Source organism: Silene latifolia, chromosome X (genome assembly GCF_048544455.1).
Source record: "Silene latifolia isolate original U9 population chromosome X, ASM4854445v1, whole genome shotgun sequence".
In the NCBI taxonomy this organism is placed as follows: Eukaryota; Viridiplantae; Streptophyta; class Magnoliopsida; order Caryophyllales; family Caryophyllaceae; genus Silene; species Silene latifolia.
The window spans coordinates 313,880,092-313,900,089 of NC_133537.1; the positions used below are offsets into that span (position 1 = coordinate 313,880,092).

The 19,998-nt window shown below is 40.7% G+C and overlaps 1 protein-coding gene across 1 annotated transcript; it reads left to right on the forward strand.

Annotated features, from left to right (window-relative positions):
* Positions 1-18,881: 18,881 nt before the first annotated feature.
* LOC141620559 (uncharacterized) lies at positions 18,882-19,442 on the forward strand. Its single transcript, XM_074437398.1, has 2 exons — positions 18,882-19,086; positions 19,198-19,442. Exons 1-2 carry the CDS (start codon positions 18,882-18,884, stop codon positions 19,440-19,442), a joined length of 450 nt encoding a protein of 149 aa, XP_074293499.1.
* Positions 19,443-19,998: the final 556 nt, after the last annotated feature.

Here is a 19,998-nt window from a genome sequence, read left to right on the forward strand (position 1 = left end):
TATTCCGTGTCTATCGCAATAGTAAGTATTCTTTATGCTTTATCGATTTGTTATTTTAAGTTAAGCAAACCCTAATTTGGGTTGATTTGGGGATTAAGGAATAATTAGTGATGGTTTGTGATTAGTGTTGTGTGATTATCATTGTTAGGTGACGATTTCGTAGAGGAGCGGTTCTAGCTCGCTTTGTTGATTTGTCGACCGGATTTGCTTATTAGGTAGGGTTTCCCTACTCATTTTTCTGTGTGATTGATTATAAGTTGATTGGAAATATGTGATTATCTTTTATGTGGTTTATTGTGATATTTTGATATTTGTGACATTGTTGGTATTGAATATGGAGCCATTGTCGGGAGATGGTCTTCACCTCCATGTTCACCCCTTGTGGCTCCCGTCACAAGAGAGATGTGTATATTAATGATCTGAGTTCACTTGTTGTGATGAGCGGGGCTTAGGTGGCAAGGCCGCGGTCTAACACTAGCGGTATGGGTATTTGTTGCAATGGGTAACTTGGCAGGTATGGGCTGCAGTTCAGACATTTGTATTTGGAGGTTGAGATTATTTATTGCAAGATTGTTTTGTATTGACTGTTGTATTGTAGCTCTTGATTATACAGTTGACCGACCCTTTTATGTTTTCAAAACCTGCGGTGATCCATTGGGAGATGGTGAGCAGAAGTCTAGCAGGTTTTGTTGTTTGAGCTTACATGAAAGTTTGGATGGGACGCTTGCGAGACGAGAATCTATTAGCTTCCCTCGAGTCTTTTAGCTTTTGCCGAGCCTTACACATTTTTATTCTTTTTGTTTGCGGTTGTATTTCATTTTGGATTTAGTATTTTGGTTATGTATTTTTGGTTAAACTACTTTACTTTAAATCTACATTCTTTTATGGTCAATATGATGTACCTTTCCTCGGGTAACCGAGATAGTAGCACTTCCGTTTACTAAGGTAGGCCTTGGGAAGACACTTTGGTAGATTACGGTGTTACAAAGTGGTATCAGAGCGACGATCTTGGAACCTAAAACCAACGAACAAAATGAGCATAGGGTGTCTAAATGAAATAAACTTAGATAGGAGTTGTTTGGAGCTACCGTAAAGATTTGGGAGATGTCCTAAAATCGCAAGATTGCCTTCACAACTTCTAGTCGGTCACTACAGGGTGTGTCGCGGGAATCGTTGCGTTTTGTGCTTGCTTATATATATATATATATATATATATATATATATATATATATATATATATATATATATATATATATATATATATATATATATATATATATAAGCATCATAACCCCATTAAAAGACTCACGAAAAACTCCCGTGCCACCCATTGTAAACCCAAACTTAGAGCAACCCTCTCTGACCAGCCTTAATTTATACCCCAATCAACGCCACATAAGGCCGCCTTTAACCACCGCGTTGACAACCCTTAGAAAGCCTGTACTCTTACCTTTCCAATGATTCTAAGAACACCTCAAACCGACCTCGTTTGCTATCTCAAACATCGACTGAAAGTCACCTCATTGCAAGTAGCCAGGAAGTTGTCGGAATCCGGCTAAAAAGTCGTGTTTGAAAAAAAAAATTATTAAAGGTTGTGTTTGACAAACTTTTTTTTTTAAAGGTGGTGTTTGAAAATTTATCTTTTTTAAAGGTTGTTTTTGACAAAAAAAAAACCCTTAGTTTAATACAAATTAATGAGCTTAGATGAGATTGGTTGTATGTATACCTTGGATTAGAAGTGATGTGAACTCAGATCATTAATATACAAATTAACCTGTGCTTACGTATGTCTTGGTTATTGAAGCTCAAAATGCCGCCAAAGAGATCTTCTGCGTACATCAAAACCTCTGAATGAGCTTAGATGAGATTGCCAAAATGATTGAGCAACAAGAGGCACTCACTGAGGCCCTAAAGAATGTAGGGAAGGGAAGGGAATGTAAGTAGTTGTTGATGCATCCAGGATGAGCACCACTATTTCTCGTTTCAACCCTACCACCCATGAGGGCACAGGCGAGCCCAAATTGCTCGACAACTGGCATCGAGATATGGAAAGTGTTTTGGAGGTTATTAACTGCCCGGATGAAATAAAAGTAGAGCAGGCTGCGTTTTATCTGAGGGACGAAGCTGGGGTGTGGTGGCACCGCGAGAGGGAGGCTGCACATCAGTATTATAAGAACTTATGTGAGCCCGCGATTCCTTGGGTGGAGTTCAAGAAGGCAGTGAGGAATCACTTTATTCCAGAACACATTCGTAGCAAGTTGAGGGCCGAGTTTGACATGTTTGCTATGACTGATAGTATGACCGTGGCCGAATACTATCACAACTTCAATTAGTTGTCGCCATATGCGGAGGACATGGAGCTGAGTCAACTGAGTCTGGGTCTCCATTTCGAGAGAGGGTTGTCGCTGAAGATTATGGAGAAGCTACCTGTTGGGTGATCTCAAACTTAAAAAGCGGTTTATGAGAGAGAGGGCTATGCTGAGAAATTGGTTGACATGGCCAATGAGGCCAAGGAAAAGGGGAGTGAGAAAATAAAGGCTGGGAATGAAGGTGTTAACCAGTCAACCTTCAAGTGTGGTAACCACAACTAGGCTAGAGCTTATTCTGGTGGGTCTGGCTTTAATGGAGGATCTCGCTTTGTGGGAAGAGGTGGTCGGAGTATTAGTGATAACTCTACTTCACATTGCTTCAACTGTGGCGGGATAGGCCACAAGCGATTTGAGTGTAAGAGTGATGGGGGAGGAGGCTTCCAGCGATCATATCACGGGAACTATTCATAGGCTCCGAGTTAGAGCATGGCGAGTTACATGCCAGCTGGGTCATGGAACAGTCAGGGTGGTTAGAGCAACAACAACAACAATGGCGGCTATAGCCGTAACAATGGTGGATCTTATTAGCACGCGGACAACAATGTGAACCAGAATTTGGCAGCCAAGCCTACTGCATCGGCGACTACGGTGCAAGGGGGAGGTCAGAAGAGTAGCTGTAAACTGTTTATGATGGGTAAACAGGCAGCAGAGGATGATGCGCAAATCGTCACTTGTACTTTCGTTGTTAACCATAAACCAACTTTTATTTTGTTTGATTCGGGGGCTACCCAATCGTTTGTGTCTAGAGGTCATGTCTTAACAATGGGTTTGGGGGAGTTTGAGTTGGTAAAACATAATGTGTTTATACCATCGGGGATTCGGTGTCATGTCATAGGTTGTACAAAGGGGTGTTTATGGTGGTTGGGCAAGTAGACTTACCGGTTAACTTACTTGAGTTTCCTATGGATGGGTTTAAGGTCATTGTCAAGATGAATTGGTTGGGTAAGTATGAGGCTAAGATAGACAGTCGTCAGAAAAATGTGTCTTTGAAGGGTTCTAAGGGAATTAGAGGGTCATATCGGGGGTTTGTGGTAAAACCCAAGGTTAAGATGATTGCAGCTATGACTTTAAAGTCATATTTGAGGAAGGGATGTCCTATAATCCTTTGCCATGTAAGGGATACTCGCATGGAGGAAAAATCAGCAGCAGAGATACCGGTTGTGGGTGAGTTCATGACGTCTTTCCGGAGGAGATATCAGGGTTACCTCCTAAGAGGGACATTGACTTCAGTTTAAAGCTTAAACTAGGGATGGGACCTATATCTAAGGCTTTGTACCCTATGGGACCAAAGGAGCTGGAAGAGTTGAAGAAAGAGTTGAATGAGCTATTAGATAAGGGATACATTCGACCTAGTGTATCGCTTTGGGGTGAGCCAGTTTTGTTCGTGAAAAAGAAGGACGACAGTATAAGGCTGTGCATCGACTATGGAGAGCTAAATCATGTTACCGTGAAGAATAGGTATCTTTTGGCGAGGATTGATGATCTGTTTGACCAGTTAAGTGGTGTCGAGTGTTTTCAAAGATTGATCTAAGATCGGGTTACCACCAGTTGAGGATTGCGGCTGAAGATATTCCTAAAATAGCGTTTCGGTCGCCGTATGATCATTATGAGTACGTGGTGATGCCTTTTGGGTTGACAAATGCGCCGACAGTGTTTATGGAACTTATAAATAGGATCTTCAGTCCTGTGGATGTGGGACAATGGAGGGTATTATCCACGGGGTTGAAAATCATCTTGGAGTCGCCACCAAATTTAAGGAAATTTGGGAACCATTTTTGAAAATGAGATTTGAGTTCGTTGTTGAAAGTACCTGATGGGAAGTTCGTCCCCCTCCGGTTGCATTAACGGCCTCTACTTGGGACTATGATGGCTAATCGGATAAGACTACAATCATTATATGAGAATGCAAAACAACATTTTGATCCTAACATGTGGGCTTGGTTTCTAATCGTTTAATGCATCTAATCTACTTTGTCCAAATGATCTAGCAGATGAGGTTGATTTGAGCTATACTAACAAGCATTCACAAACATGGCTTGGGGGAAGAAAAACAATTGGGGCACTACCTATAACAACCCAGACGATTCTCGTCGACTCGATGTGCAAACAATTGAATTAAAGATACAAATCTATCTAAGTAAAATTGATAAACATGACGCACGACACACGACACGAACTAGCCTACTTAGGCGTCTTAAAGTATGTACCATATGGTGGGGCCACGGCTTACATGGACTTCGTCTTTGGCCTCATCATCGTTTTGCGCACTCGCTTCGATTTAATTAATTAAATACTTCAATTTAACTAACTAAAGCAAAGGTTTTGTAAAATCATTTTGACTCAAAATAAAGGACTAACTAGACCCATATTTAAAGTACAAATTACATTACGTGAAATTATAATGAAATAATTACAACGATTAAATAACAATAACATTTGAAATAAAACCACATTAATTAAGCAAAAGGGCACGAAGGCCGAGGCAAGAGGGCATGAAGGCCGAGGCATCACAAGGACAAAATGGGGAGTGACGTGGACTATTCTAGTCATCGAATGTCATGAATCAGATGCTAAGCATGCGTAACTCAACTAGTGAGAAATTGTCATAAGAAGAGATGAATTCATTTAATTCTTTAAAGAAATTCGCATGACCTATTGAATGTCTAATTCATTTAACATGCATTCTACATATTAAATTGGCCAAGTTACGATTTAATAACGATAAATGATATAACAAACATGTATACATCATAAATTGAAATAAAACGAACTAAACATGCGATTTAATTCTACTATTTCATAGTTAAAAATAAAACAAGTCATTAAACATGTGAATACGAATAAAATAATTACAATTTCATTTTAATTATTTAGAACATGTTATCGTCCTATGATTGCAAATTATTTCGTTTTATAAATTAAACATGCAATTATTCTAATTAACATGTTATCGTCATAAATTGAAAGATTAAGCATGGGATTAACTAATCCTAAACAGCAATTAAACCATCATTAGCATCACAAATACGAAACATATTAAATAACATGAAACGATAATTAACGAAGGATAAAAAAACGAAACTAAAAGGCCTTAGGCCGTGGCATACACAAGAAAAGGAGAAAGAAAGAGACGGGATTTTGTGCACCCTCAACTTACATGTAGACTTGGACACCACTCGGTATCCCGTATGCAAGTGTTGCTTAGAAGGCACGTCGTCGATGATTGTAAAACAAATATCGAAACAATTTAACAAAATCAATTTCGAAAACAAAAACATTTTTCTCGCATAAAAAGCACTTTGTGCAGTGATTTTCAAATGAAGATTGTGACTTCGTTTCTGACTCAAATTTAAATAGGAAAGATGTCTGGAATCCTTAGACTCCAAAGATTTGATTTTTAACAAAAAACCAGACTAAAAATGATTGTAAAAATGACGAGAATTGGATGTGAACAGAGGCAGTCCAAAACGCGAGAAAACATAAACGAGAGAGCAAATCGATGCTCTAATGCATGTGTAATCCTTTGTATGAACTATGTGCTTTGTTTCTGGGTATGAGAGGATGCTAGGGATGCTTTGTATTTGAGAATGGAGGGCAAATGCTAGGGTTTCAAATGCTCTAAAAACCGTGTATGTGTCTTGTGTTTTCGTCCCCTTTTTCGGTGTGTATATGTTTGTTTATATAGAAAATGGGAAGGGGGTGCTTCTAGGGTTAGGTTTGATGGTAAAATATCTTTCTTGGGGAAGGGGAAGATGAATGTGGTCGAAAATATGGAGTGTAGAGGAGGTATGTCAGTTTTGGAAAAGATAAAGGAAGGATATTCGGTTTCTGTTTTGAGAAGCATGTGTGAGCTGTTTGGATGGGGGAAAATATCTATCTTACTTGGGTAATAAGTAAGATAAGATAAGGGAAGGAGATGGTTGGTATGGGGGGCTCGAAAAGGAGACGTTTGGGCTCGCAAAACAGGGGCTCGGGTGCGGGTGTGGTTGGGGTTTTTGGTGTGGGTTTGGGCATGGGTTAGGGCTAGGTTGGGGTGTTGGGTTATGGGCTAGGTTTAGGTGGGTGGTCAAGCTAGATGGGAGCTCGGTTGGGTGGTGTTTGGGGTGTCGGGTTGGGCTCGAAAACAGGGGAGAGGGGTTGTGGTTGGGTTGCTTGGGACTTGGGTTTGGGGAATAAAAGGGAAGGGAATGGGTGGTGGCATGGGGGTTCGAACCTGGGACCAATGGAGGATGGGATGTGCCAAAGCTATGCCTTGAAACTCGTGCTAAAAACTGTTTAAAAAACGAGCTTAAAACCGTCTCAAAAACCTTGTTTAAAACCGTTTAAAAATCAATTCTTCGAATTAAAATATTGCGGATAAAACACGAAACCGTCACACATCTTATTTCAAAAAAATTCCAAATAAAAACTTTGAAGAATAATTTATTTTTCAAATAAATTATAAAAGCTTTAAATTTTAAATAAACTTGAAAATAAAGAAAACCGATGAAATAAATTTCATTTATTTCGAAATAATTTAAATTTCATTTAAATTATAAAACCGTCAAATAACGCTTCTCCCGCATATAAAAACGGAATACTCTAACGAGAGATGTAAGTAAACATGTGTCTTATCATCATCGGGTGTTTTGTCGGGATTTCTGTAAATTCCAATATCGACGGATACGGGTATCTACAAGTCCGTCTTTGGATAGATCCGTGGTGGTCTTAATTAATGATATTCTAGTCTATTCCAAGACTAAGGAAGAGCATGAGGAACATTTGAGATTGGTGTTGCAAACTTTGCGCGATAACCAGCTATATGCTAAGTTGTTCAAATGTGAGTTCTGGTTGGAAAAGGTGGCTTTTCTGGGCCATGTGATTTCAAAGGATGCTGTAGTTGTAGTTTGTAGATCCTAGTAAGATCGAGGTGGTGTCAAACTGGGAAGCACCAAAGAATGTTGCCGAATTTGGAGTTTCTTGGGTTTGGCTGGATATTACAGGAGGTTCGTGGAAGCTTTTTCCAACATTGTTAGGCCTATGACAGCTTTGATGTGGAAAGAGACCAAATTTCTATAGGATGAGAGTTGTCAGACGGCGTTCCAAACCATAAATGAACGTTTGACTACAGCTACTGTCTTAGCTTTGCCAGTGGGGAGTGAGAACTTTGAAGTTTATATTGATGCTTCGAAGAATGGATTTTGGTGTGTCTTGATGCAAAATAGGAAAGTCATTTCCTATGCTTTGAGGCAATTAAAATCGTATGAAAAAAACTATCTTACTCATGATTTAGAGTTGGGTGCAGTTGTATTTGCTCTAAAGATTTGGAGGCATTATCTATACGGGGTGACCTTTAAAGTGTTCTCAGATACTAAGAGTTTGAAGTACATCTACACTCAAAAGGAACTGAATATGCGTCAGAGGAGATGGATAGAGCTGATTGGTGACTATGATATGAAGATTATCTACCATGAGGGGAAGGCTAATGTAGTTGCAGATGCATTGAGTAGGAAGAGTGTGCATTCGTTACGCACTGCCATGTCATTGATGAAATTAAAAGATGAAATAACTAAGATGGGGATCCATATGATTTGCAAGGGAGATGCCATTGGTGATTTGACTATAGAGCATGAAATTTATGATGACATCAAGAGGAAACAAGTGCTTGATACCAAGATTCAGGAGTGGAAGACATGGGTGGAGAAGGGTACTGTTTCGAGATTTTCGATCCATACAGATAGGAGTGTCCGATTCAATGGGTGGTGGTGTGTGCCTAATGATGCCGAGTTGAAGAAACTGATTATGACGGAGGCTTATTGCACTTCTTATTCGGTGCATCCGGGAGGTGACAAGCTCTATAAGGACTTGAAGAAGACGTTTTGGTGGCCCGGAATGAAGAAAGAGGTAGCGGAGTTCGTGACTAGGTGTTTGACGGACCAGAGAGTCAAAGGGGAGTAGCGAAGACCGCAAGTTAAGATTCAAGCACTTGAGGTACCTGAGTGGAAATGGGAGTCGATTTCTATGGACTTTATTGTAGGATTACCAAGAACTCAGTAGGGTAATAACATGATTTGGGTAAGCAAGCGTTATCCAAACTCGCCAGCTCCCGCCTGCAAGACATTCGCCGATCATGGCAAAGCCAACTTCTTGGGTTGCGGGCGTAAAAAAGCGGTTGGGATGACAGAGGACGTTGGCAAGTAGGATAGACCGAAATGCCCTTGCATGATGGATGTTCTAGAAGAGGTTGCTGAAATTCCTTTTTCTTCTTCCCGGATTTCACTTTTAGACAGAGAATGCAGGGAATATTAACTCTTTCGGGAACCAATAACGCGTAAACCATGTATGGGCTCTCGGGTCAGTACTGCCTGAATAGATTGTTTGTGTGGAGCCGGAACAGAGGAGGTCAAAGCGTGTTGATCGTCAGACAAAATCAACTCATTTTATTCTAATGAAAGATAATTGGAGTGAGATTCAGCTGGCTAATGGATACGGGACACGTGTGGTAAGACTACATAGGGTACAACAACAACAACAACAACATCAGAGCCTTAATCCCAGAATGATTTGGGGTCGGCTGACATGAATTATCCTTTAGAACTGTCCATGGGTGAACGCACACCTCAAAATGCGAAAAAAGGAGTGAAACATAATACAAAGTCAAGGTAAACTTATAGTTTTTAAAATCGAATTCTGGATTTCTTTTATAAAAAACTTAAAATTTAAATCGAGAATAAAGATTAAAACGATTTTGAAAACCGAAGTAGAATTTAAGGATCTGGAATACCTTAAAAGTAAACCAAGTAAAATATATAAGAGAGTGGTTGGTAAAAAAGGTGTAATAAAGGAGAGAAGAACATTTTTTTTTTAAATTAAATAAACACACTAAATATATCAAATAACATCAAATACTAAAAATCCACATGTATCCTTTCCCTCCATTGTGCCCTCTCCGTCACCATACTCTCCTCAAGCCCCAGAAATCTCATATCAAAGAATATTGCAGGATTTGATGGGGGGTTTATACCGCGGTTTTGGCAAGAGTTGCAGGATCTGATGGGAACTACTTTAAAGATGAGCACGACATTTCATCCTGTGACAGATGGTCAAACTGAGAGGACCATCAAGACCTTAGAAGATATGTTGTGAGCTTGTGTGATAAAGTTTGGTGGAAGTTAGGAAGATCCTTTGATTTAATTTTGATTTGATTGAGTTTTCATATACCAACATCTATCACACTATAAAGATTTATGGGATATCATAGGTCATGAGATTTATGAAAATGTTCAGAATTTTATGAATTCTTGTAAGATCCTTAAGCAAATTAATAATACCAATATCACACTCATTCCTAAAGTGCCTAATCCTGCTACTATGCTTGAATTCCGTCCAATTGCTTGCTGCAACATTTACTACAAGTGTATCTCCAAAGTTTTATGTGCCAGACTAGGAGAAATCCTGCCTGACCTAGTTAGCTGTAATCAAGGGGCCTTCATAAAAGGAAGAAACATTATTGAAAATGTCCTTATATGTCAAGACCTAATCAGATTATACCATAGAAAGGTAGTGTCAGCAAGATGCATGTTTAAAATTGATCTTAGAAAAGCTTATGACACTGTGGAGTGGAGCTTTATCAAACAATTGCTGGAAGGTATGGATTTTCCCAGGAAGTTCATTGATCTAATTATTGCTTGTATACAAACACCATCCTACTCTCTTTCTATAAATGGGAACAATTTTGGGATTCTTCAAAGGGGTGAGGGAACTAAGACAGGGTGACCCATTATCTCCTCTGATCTATACTCTGTACATGGATTACTTATCAAGAAAACTTAATGATATTGCTCAGCAGGACACATTCAAATTTCACCCTCTATGTGGTCCACTCAAACTCAATCATCTACTTTTTGCAGATGACCTTTTACTCTTCTACAAGGGGGATACTCATTCCATTATGTGGTTGCTCAGAGGTTTTGCCACTTTTTCAACAGCTTTTGGATTGTGCCTAAACAAGGAGAAATCTGCAGCATACTTCAATGGAGTACCCCAACACATAGTGAATGATATTCTTTAGGGGTCAGGTTTCTAACAAGACACCCTCCCATTTAGATACTTAGGGGGTGCCAATATCTCCAAAGAGAATCAACAAGAATGAAGGCCAACAATTGATTGACAGGATTGTTAAAAAATCAGATCGTGGGGAGCCAAACATTTATCCTATGAAGGCAAACTTGTTCTGATAAAATCTGCTCTCAAAACTCCACTCATACTCGGCAAGTATATTCCTCATTCCTAGTGGGATAATGAACAAAATTCAAGCCCTCTGTAGGAATTACTTGTGGGAGGGCAATGAAGGTTATCATAAAGTACCCAAAGTAAATTGGGATATAGTTTGTCTACCGAAAAAAGCAGGAGGCCTTGGTTTGACTGATTGTAAAACTTAGAACAGATCATTACTTGGAAAGTATATATGGTGGATAGCTTCTAAAAAGGACCGTCTTTGGGTGAATTGGATTAACCATGTCTATATGAAAGGGCAACATTGGACAGAGTATGAAATTCCAGCAGACTGTAGTTGGTCCTGGAAAAAAATTTACTCTATTATGAAACTGTTTAAGAATGGGTACCTAAATGATAAGTGGATAAATAATGAGAAAGGCTACACTGTGGAAGAAGGGTATCATTGGATGGGTACTCGCAGACCTCAAGTTCCTTGGTACGTAACATGGAATAGGAGCAATGTGCCAAGACACTCATTCATTTATTGGCTGAGTATGCACCAGAGGTTACTAATTAAAGACAGGTTAATGAGGATGGGGATAAGTCAGGATGATACATGTTTGCTTTGTCACAATGAAAGTGAAACTCATGAACACTTATTTTATAAGTATAAGTATAAAAAATGTTGTGTGACTGCAATGAAACAGAGGATAAGGGTGAAATTATGTCATGAGAATATGCATCAATGGATTAAGAGTAGAATAGGGAGGAGCAAAGCGCAGAGGCAATTAACTTCAGCCTCCCATGTAGGGCTTGTTTATCATATATGGCAAGCACGCAATTAAGCTACGCACCAGTTTTGTTTGCAGCCGTAACACCCTCATACACAAAGGTGCCTTACCAAGACCACCTAATGCATGGAAGTGCTACCATCTCGGTTACCCGAGGCAATGTATATCAAATTGACCATAAAAGAACATACTTTAATAGATAAGTTTAAAAGCGATTACATAACAAAATCCCAAAACTGTAAAGTGATACAACTGTTCCAAATCCAAAACAAAGTAAAGTAAATAAAATGTTTGACGACGCAGCGGAAGACTCCTAAATGACTCATGATGACTCAAGCCCAGCTATTCCTCGCATATCCATATCATACCTGCTCAATAACTGCTCACCATTCCCGAATGGATCACCATAGTTTATAAAACAATTAAACGAGGTCAGTTACTGATTACACAATATAAGGTAAGGCAATAACAACAATACATACAATCCTCCAACACCGTCACATCACCAATCACCTGACTAGCCTGAAGGTCTAGTCTCCCGTCTGCATTATCGTAACCGTAATCCACACCGATGATGGGGACCGCAACCGTTCCCACCTAAGCACCGCTCATCTATTCCGAGCGCAAACCATGTTCTTTAATATGCACATCCCCTCTTGTGGTGGGTTCCACAAAAGGCGAATCAAGGGCGTGAAGCCACTCCCGCAAGTGACTCCACTCAGCCGAGAGCGCACCTCACGAACCACAGACAAAAAACAACAACCAACCAAAACATCAACAATTACCAATTCAAATAAGATATAGACAAATGCCATTAACCAACAACCAACAATCAACAACCAACAACTAACTCATATCATATAAACAATAACTAAGTAGGAAACCCTACCTGGAAATGCAATTACAACGATCGTCACAACAGCGAATCATAAACGTTCCTCTACAAAATCACCTCTTATCAAACATACAATCACCATATAAACCAATAATACACCCAAAACCCTCAATTTACCCAATTAGTGTTTAAACAATCAATGAAACAATACAAAAACTATACTAGGATCTTACCCACAATGTGACGGTCTTAACGACGTAAAGAACTCTGGATTTTGACGACACAAGCCTTGGGATTTGATAGCAATGAGAGAGAGAAGAGCAACGTAACTTTGTTTTATCTTTTGTGAAACTTAGAATAGGGTAAAAGTGAAAAGAAACTGACGAAAAGTGTTTTTTATATCATTCTCACGTTGCTATCAAAACCCGGAAAATAACCCGTTAAAACCCACTTACTCGATCGAGTAAGTGACTTACTCGATCGAGTGGCCCCTAATCGATCACGTTGCCCCTACTCGATCGAGTACCCATCAGACAGAATATTGTCCAAAACGCCAACACACACTTACTCGACAGAGTAAGCCCTACTCGATAGAGTACCCAACAACACATAAAACCGCAGTATTACAGTCTTCCCTACTTCGTTCCTGAAGTTCAAACCCATACACAAAAACAAACTTACTAACTCAACTACGACACAACAACGCAACAAAAACTCAAAAACAAAACCAACCTCCTTAAAAATGAACTTCATCCCCGAAGTTCAAACCCATACACAAAAACAAACTTACTAACTCAACTACGACAAAACAACGCAATAAAAACTCAAAGACAAAACCCAACCACAACTCATACTGACTCAAAACAACCACTAATTGACCAAAACCAACATAAAACAATACCAAAACCTTATGCGATCATCTCCTACCCCCTAAAAGAAACATGGTTACGTCCTCGTAACCACACATACCTGATCGAAAAGAAACTAATACTGCTCCTTCATAACCTCTTCTACCTCCTAAGTAGCTTCCTCAACCTCGTGATTAGACCATAAAATTTTGAGCAACATTGTTTCCCCGGACCTAGTTTTAAGAACCTTGCGATCAAGAATCTGTTTAGGCTAGACAAGGATTCATCCAACTCGATGTTCTCCACCTCTAACACATGGGAAGGATCACTCACATACTTCCGTAACTGAGACACATGGAACACATTATGCACACGATCCAAAGCTGGTGGCAAAGCTAACCGATAAGCAACCTCTCCCACTCGATCCAAAATCTCATACGGTCCAATGAACTTTTGGCTTAACTTTCCTTTCTTACCAAACCGCATAACCCCACGCATAGGTGACACTTTGAAAAGAACCTTATCCTCAACCTGAAACTCGATGTCCCGATGATGCAAGTTCGCATAGCTCTTTTATCGATCCTGAGCCGCTTTCATCTTTTGACGAATCACTTTCATTTATTTTATCATCTCCTGAATCATCCGTGGGCCTAAAACCACTGCCTCAGCCCTATCATCCCAGCAAATCGGACTCCTAAACCTCCTCCCATACAAAGCCTCAAACGGAGCTATCCCAATACTCGTATGGTAGCTGTTGTTGTAAGAAAACTTGATCAAATTCAGCCTATCTTCCTAACTACCACCAAACTCCATCACACAAGATCTCAATATATCCTCCAAGGTCTTGATAGTTCTCTATGTCTGCCCATCTGTTGCAGGATAAAATGCAGTACTTATCTTCAAGGTAGTTCCCATTATCTCCTGCAACTTGCCAAAACCGAGAAATGAACCTCGCATCCCGATCTAACATAATGTCCTTTGGTACCCCATGTAACCTCACCACATGTTTCCTATAGCCATTAGCCAACTGCACCTTACTCCATATAGGGGTGTTAACCGGTCCAAACCCGGACCGAACCGAACTAGTTCTGACCGTAGACCGGATGGCTGGAAAGACAGGGACCGAAGACCGGGCCTGCCACTGTAAGATCGGACCCGGACCGGACCGGGTGTACGGTCCAAGAACCCGGACCGGACCACGTGGACCGAATGTAACATTAGAAGTTCGATTTCATTTCATTTATATCGCTAATAGAATTTGCCAATAAGTTTTCTTGAGGCATACTGTTAGTGAAGCGGTCATATACCAAATAATATACTCTAAATTAATGCCATTAGTTAATTCCTTATAAGAAATTAGTATATCCTTATCCCGAATCCTCACCTGATGGTACCCTGATCTCAGATCAATCTTTGAAAAGACTCCTACCCCGCTCAGCTGGTCAAACAGATCATCTATCCTTGGCAAATGATACTTGTTCTTCACTGTAACACTGTTCAACTCCCTATAGTCAATATACAGCCTCAAGCTCCCATCTTTCTTCTTCACAAACAGAACTGGTGCTCCCCACGGTGATACACTAGGTCTAATGTATCCCTTCTCTATCAAATCATCCAATTGCTTCTCCAGCTTCCCTAAATCTTTAGGACCCATGCGGTATGGGGCCTTAGAGATTGGTCCCGTCCCTGGTTTCAAATCCACACTGAAATCTATCTCTCTCTTGGGTGGCAAACCCGGTATCTCCTCCGGAAAAAATCTGGAAACTCTCCCACCACTGGTATCTTATCCGCTGTCGGCTCAACCATACTATGATCCTTCACATGACATAGAATAAAAGGACACCCCTTCCTCATGTAAGACTTCAAGTTCACCGCTGCAATCACTTTGACTTTGGGTTTGACAACAAACCCACGATAAGACACACTAACTCCCTTAGGACCTCTCAATGAGACTTTCTTTTGGTGACAATCTTTTCTAGCCTTTTACTTACCCAACCAATCCATACCAACTATCATCTCAAAATCGTCCATAGGAAATTCTAACAAATCCACTGGAAGATCAACCTGCCCAACTATCATAGATACACCCTTATACAACCTCCCACAAGACACTGACTCACCTGACGGTATAAAAACCTCATCTTTTACAGACTCAAACTCTCTCAAACCCAAAAGCTTAGCATGACCCGACGATACAAAAGAATGTGACGCCCCCGAATCAAACAAAACAAATGTAGAAACATCATTAATAAGAAAGGTACCAGTGATCACGTTTGCATCATTCTCAGCAGCTTTCTTGTCCATCATGAATATCTTGCCACTGGTCTTTTGTCCACCTCCTTGAACTGTATGAGCTGAAGTAGATGGTTTGGCAGCTGAACCCTGGTTGTTGTTAGCTGCTAGTTTCTGATTAAAATTACCGCCATTGCGATTGGACCCATCGTTGTTGTTACCATGCCCTCCTTGATTATTCCATTAACCCAGCCGGTCGATTGCTAGCATAACTCTGTGTCGGGCCATGTGAAAAGCTCCCCTACGATGGCCTCTGAAAACCTCTGCCCCCGGCAATCGTACACTCATGCCTCTTGTGGCCCATACCGCCACAGTTGAAACAAGAGATACTCCAGCTGCTACTGCTACCACCACGACTACGCCCATAAGAAGCTCCACCACTAAAACCCGATCCTGATGAGTAAGCCCTTGCCTGGTTATGATTACCCCTCTTGTAGCTAGACTGACCACCGCCCTCGCTCTCAGCCTTTCTCTTTTCTGGACCTCTCTTTTTCTTCTCTTTGGCTATCTCGACCAACCGCTTAGCTCGTCCTGCCCTCTCATACAATTCCTTAACATCAGTAAGGACCCCAACCGGTAACTTCTCCATAATTTGATAGGTTAACCCCTTCTCAAACCGCAGTGCCAAGTTCTCCTAACTTAGCCTCATATCCTCTGCATACCATGGGTTGAATTCAAGAGAGCTATGCACAGGGAGTTTATTCCAGAACATGTTCGTAGTAAGCTGAGGGAGGAGTTTGATTCTTTGAAGATGACTTCGGATATGACTGACTTACCCTGCTTGAGATAAAGATCTAGGGCACTCTTCCTCTCCTTGTCCCACAATTCCCCCGCATCATCTCTCAAGTAGAACGCAGCTTGTTCCACCTTAAAATCCTCGGGACAGTGAACCACTCCCAAGATGTTCTCCATATCCCTATGCCAATTGTCGAGCAAAATTGGCGCACCAGTACACATATATTCCTTTTGGTTGAAGCGGGATATCATAATGCTCATCATGGCAAAGTCTACCCCGACAATCTCATCAACACTCATCTCTTGCGCCCTAGCATACATGGCAGATCTCTTTGGCGGCATATCTTTGAGCTATTAAGAGGAGAGATAAACGTAAGCACATAGCCTACGGCTCAAAGCATATACGACCTGTACAACACCTATTCGATCGAGTAACTACACCTACTCGATCGAGTAACTACACCCACTCGATCGAGTTGCCCACTTACTCGATCGAGTACCTCAACTCCAGAACCTGACCAGAAGAGACACTAAAACGCACTTGATTGAACCCCATATGTACTCGATCGAGTAGCCTTCACTCGACCGAGTACTCCTCTTACTCAATCGAGTCACACAAAACAGCAGCTACTGCCCAACGTTGTCATATACCCACTCGATCAAGCTCAGCCCACTCGATCGAGTCCACCCTACTCGATCGAGTTACCCCCACTCGATCGAGTCATGCTGATGTTTCTAACTACCCGCATGCTTTTAACTTAATAACTTACGCAATAAAAGATATACGTATACAACACAATCGTTTCTATTCACAGGTTACTATTATCGCCCCATTATAAATCAACCATTATGCAACATGCTTAACCACAAACACATTATCACTTACAACTACCTTCACCTTTTTCCACCACATCCTCCATTCAACCATATATCATTATCCAACATATTCGTATAACATTAGTAAACACATAGCGATCCCATGACACCCCTTAGTGACCGGTTCCAAGTTGTAGGGCGAGTTCACGACTTTAGGACATCTCCCAAGTCTTTGTATTAGCTCCTAACAACTCCTACCCGAGTTCATTTTAATTTGACTCTCTAAGTTCATTAGATTCATTAGTTACAGGTTCCAAAATCGTCGCTTTGATGCCACTTTTTAACACCCCCATACACCAAGGTGCCTTACCAAGACCACCTAATGCATGGAAGTACTACCATCTCGGTTACTCGAGGCATGTATATCAAATTGACCATAAAAGAACATACTTTAATAGATAAGTTTAAAGCGATTACATAACAAAATCCCAAAACTGTAAAGTGATACAACTGTTCAAAATCTAAAACAAAGTAAAGTAAATAAAATGTTTGACGACACAGCGGAAAACTCCTAAAAGACTCGTGATGACTCAAGCCCAGCTATCCCTCGCGCATCCATATCATACCTGCTCAATAATTGCTCACCGTCCCCGAATGGATCACCACAGTTTTTAAAACAATTTAACGGGATAAGTTACTGATTACACAATATAAGATAAGGCAATAACAACAATACATACAATCCTCCAACACCGTCATATCACCAATCACCTGACTATCCTGAAGGTCTAGTCCTGCCAGATTACGGTCATACCCAGTAATCCACACCGCCAGTGGAGGACCGCAACCGTTCCCATCTAAGCACCGCTCATCTATTCCGAGCGCAAACCCATGTTCTTTAATGTGCACATCCTCTCTTGTGGCGGGTTCCACAAGGAGCAAATCAAGGGCGTGAAGCCACTCTCGCAAGTGACTCCCCTCAGCCGAGGGCGTACCTCGCGAACCACAGACAAACAACAACAACAACAACCAACCAGAACATCAACAATTACCAATTTAAATACGGTATAAACAAATGCCATTAACCAACAACCAACAACCAACAATCAACAACCAACAACTAACTCATATCATGTAAACAATAACTGAGTACGAAACCCTACCTGGAAATGCAATTACCACAATCGTCACAGCAGCGAATCAGAAACTTTCCTCTACGAAATCACCTCCTATTAAACATACAATCATACAATCAACATCTAAACAAACAATACACCCAAAACCCTCAATTTACTCAATTAGGGTTTAAACCAAAATCAACGAAACAATAGAAAAACTGTACTAGGATCTTATCCACAACGCGACGGTCTCAACGGCGTAAAGAACTCTGGATTCCAACAACATAAGCTTTGGGATTTGATAGCAATGAGAGAAAGAAGAGCAACGTAACTTTATTTTATCTTTTGTGAAACTTAGAATAGAGTAAAAGTGAAAAGAAACTGAAGAAAAGTGTTTTTATATCATTCTCACATTGCTATCAAAACCTGGCAAATAACCCGTAAAAACCCACTTACTCGATCTAGTAAGTGACTTACTCGATCGAGTGGCCCTTACTCGATCGAGTACCCATCAGACAGAACATTGTCCAGAACGACAACACACACTTACTCGACAGAGTAAGCCCTGCTCGATAGAGTACCCAACATATAAAACCGTAGTATTATAGCAGCATCCTAGAATACGGATCACAACAATTGTCAAGAATGTGTTTGAGAGGTTTGAGAGCAATAACAAGCAACCACTATCAACCAACGAGCAAGATTGGATTCAAAGCATTATCAATTCCAAAGTAAAATAGAGATTATAATGATGTATTCCATTTTTGAGATAGTAGAGTAGTTGTAAATCCTTGAAGAGGATATAAACCGATGTACCAAATTTTGAGCTTAATATATACTTACCTTACACCAAAAAAAATAGCTATCACACGAGTATTGAGATGACACCTTTTGAGGCACTGTATGGGAGAAAGTGTAGGAGTCCAATATGTTGGGATGATAGCGCTGAAGCCGTGGTTTTAGGACTGAAGATGGTACAATATATGATTGAGCAAGTACATTTGATTCGACAAAAGATAAAGGCGGCCCAAGATCGGCAAAAGAGTGATACGAATCTGCATCGCAGGGATATTGAGTTCCAGGTGGGTGATAAAGTCCTTTTGAAAGTGTCACCTACGTGTGGCGTTATGAGATTTGGCAAGAGAGGAAAGTTGAGCTAGAAATCCATAGGGCCTTATGAGATTTTGGATCGGATAGGTGAAGTGGCTTATCGGCTAGCTTTGCCACCAGCTCTTGATCGGGTGCATAATGTGTTCTATGTGTCACAACTTCGAAAGTATGTGAGTGATCCGTCTCACATGCTTGAGGTCGAGAATATTGAGCTAGATGAAGCGCTTACTTATGTGGAAGTGCCAAAGGAAATATTGGATCGTAAGGTGCGCAAGACAAGGAATGGTGAAACCACTTTGCTTAAGGTTTTATGGTCTAACCAAAATGTTTAAGAAGCTACATGGGAACCGGAGGAGACAATGAGGGAGCGTTATCCACATCTCTTTGATCTGGTATATTTGGTTACGGGGTCGTAACCTATTTCTTTTAAGGGAGTGGAGATGATCGCATGCGTTTTTGGGTAGTCTTGAGGTCGGTTTTGGTTGTTGTCCGGGTTGTGTGGTCATAGTTTGGTTATGTTTGAGGGTATGATTGGTGTTCTTTTCGAGTTGTGTGGTTTGTAGTCTGATTTATACATGGTCGTACAAGGATGGGTGTGAACTAAGGGGACGAAGTTCGCTTTTAAGGATGAAAGACTGTAATACCGCATATTTCTGAGTATAGTGAACTCGGTCGAGTAGGCTGTACTCGGCCGAGTGGGTCATCGGGTGTTTCGAGGCAGGCTACTGCCTCAAGTGCACTCGGACGAGTATGTGAGACACTCGGTCGAGTAGGACGTACTCGGTCGAGTATGTCTGGCACTCGACCGAGTGTCCGATCTGATGAGTCGTTTTTCCGCGGTTTTGATTAAAATGATTAGAGAAGTATATATAGCGTACTAATCAGTTT

Excerpts from the sequence above, each read along its gene's own strand:
- LOC141620559 (XM_074437398.1), top strand. The coding sequence starts at position 18,882 with ATGACACCTTTTGAGGCACTGTATGGGAGAAAGTGTAGGAGTCCAATA. Across the intron at positions 19,087-19,197 it reads GGATATTGAGTTCCAGGTGG|GTGAAGTGGCTTATCGGCTA; the intron begins GTGATAAAGTCC and ends TGGATCGGATAG.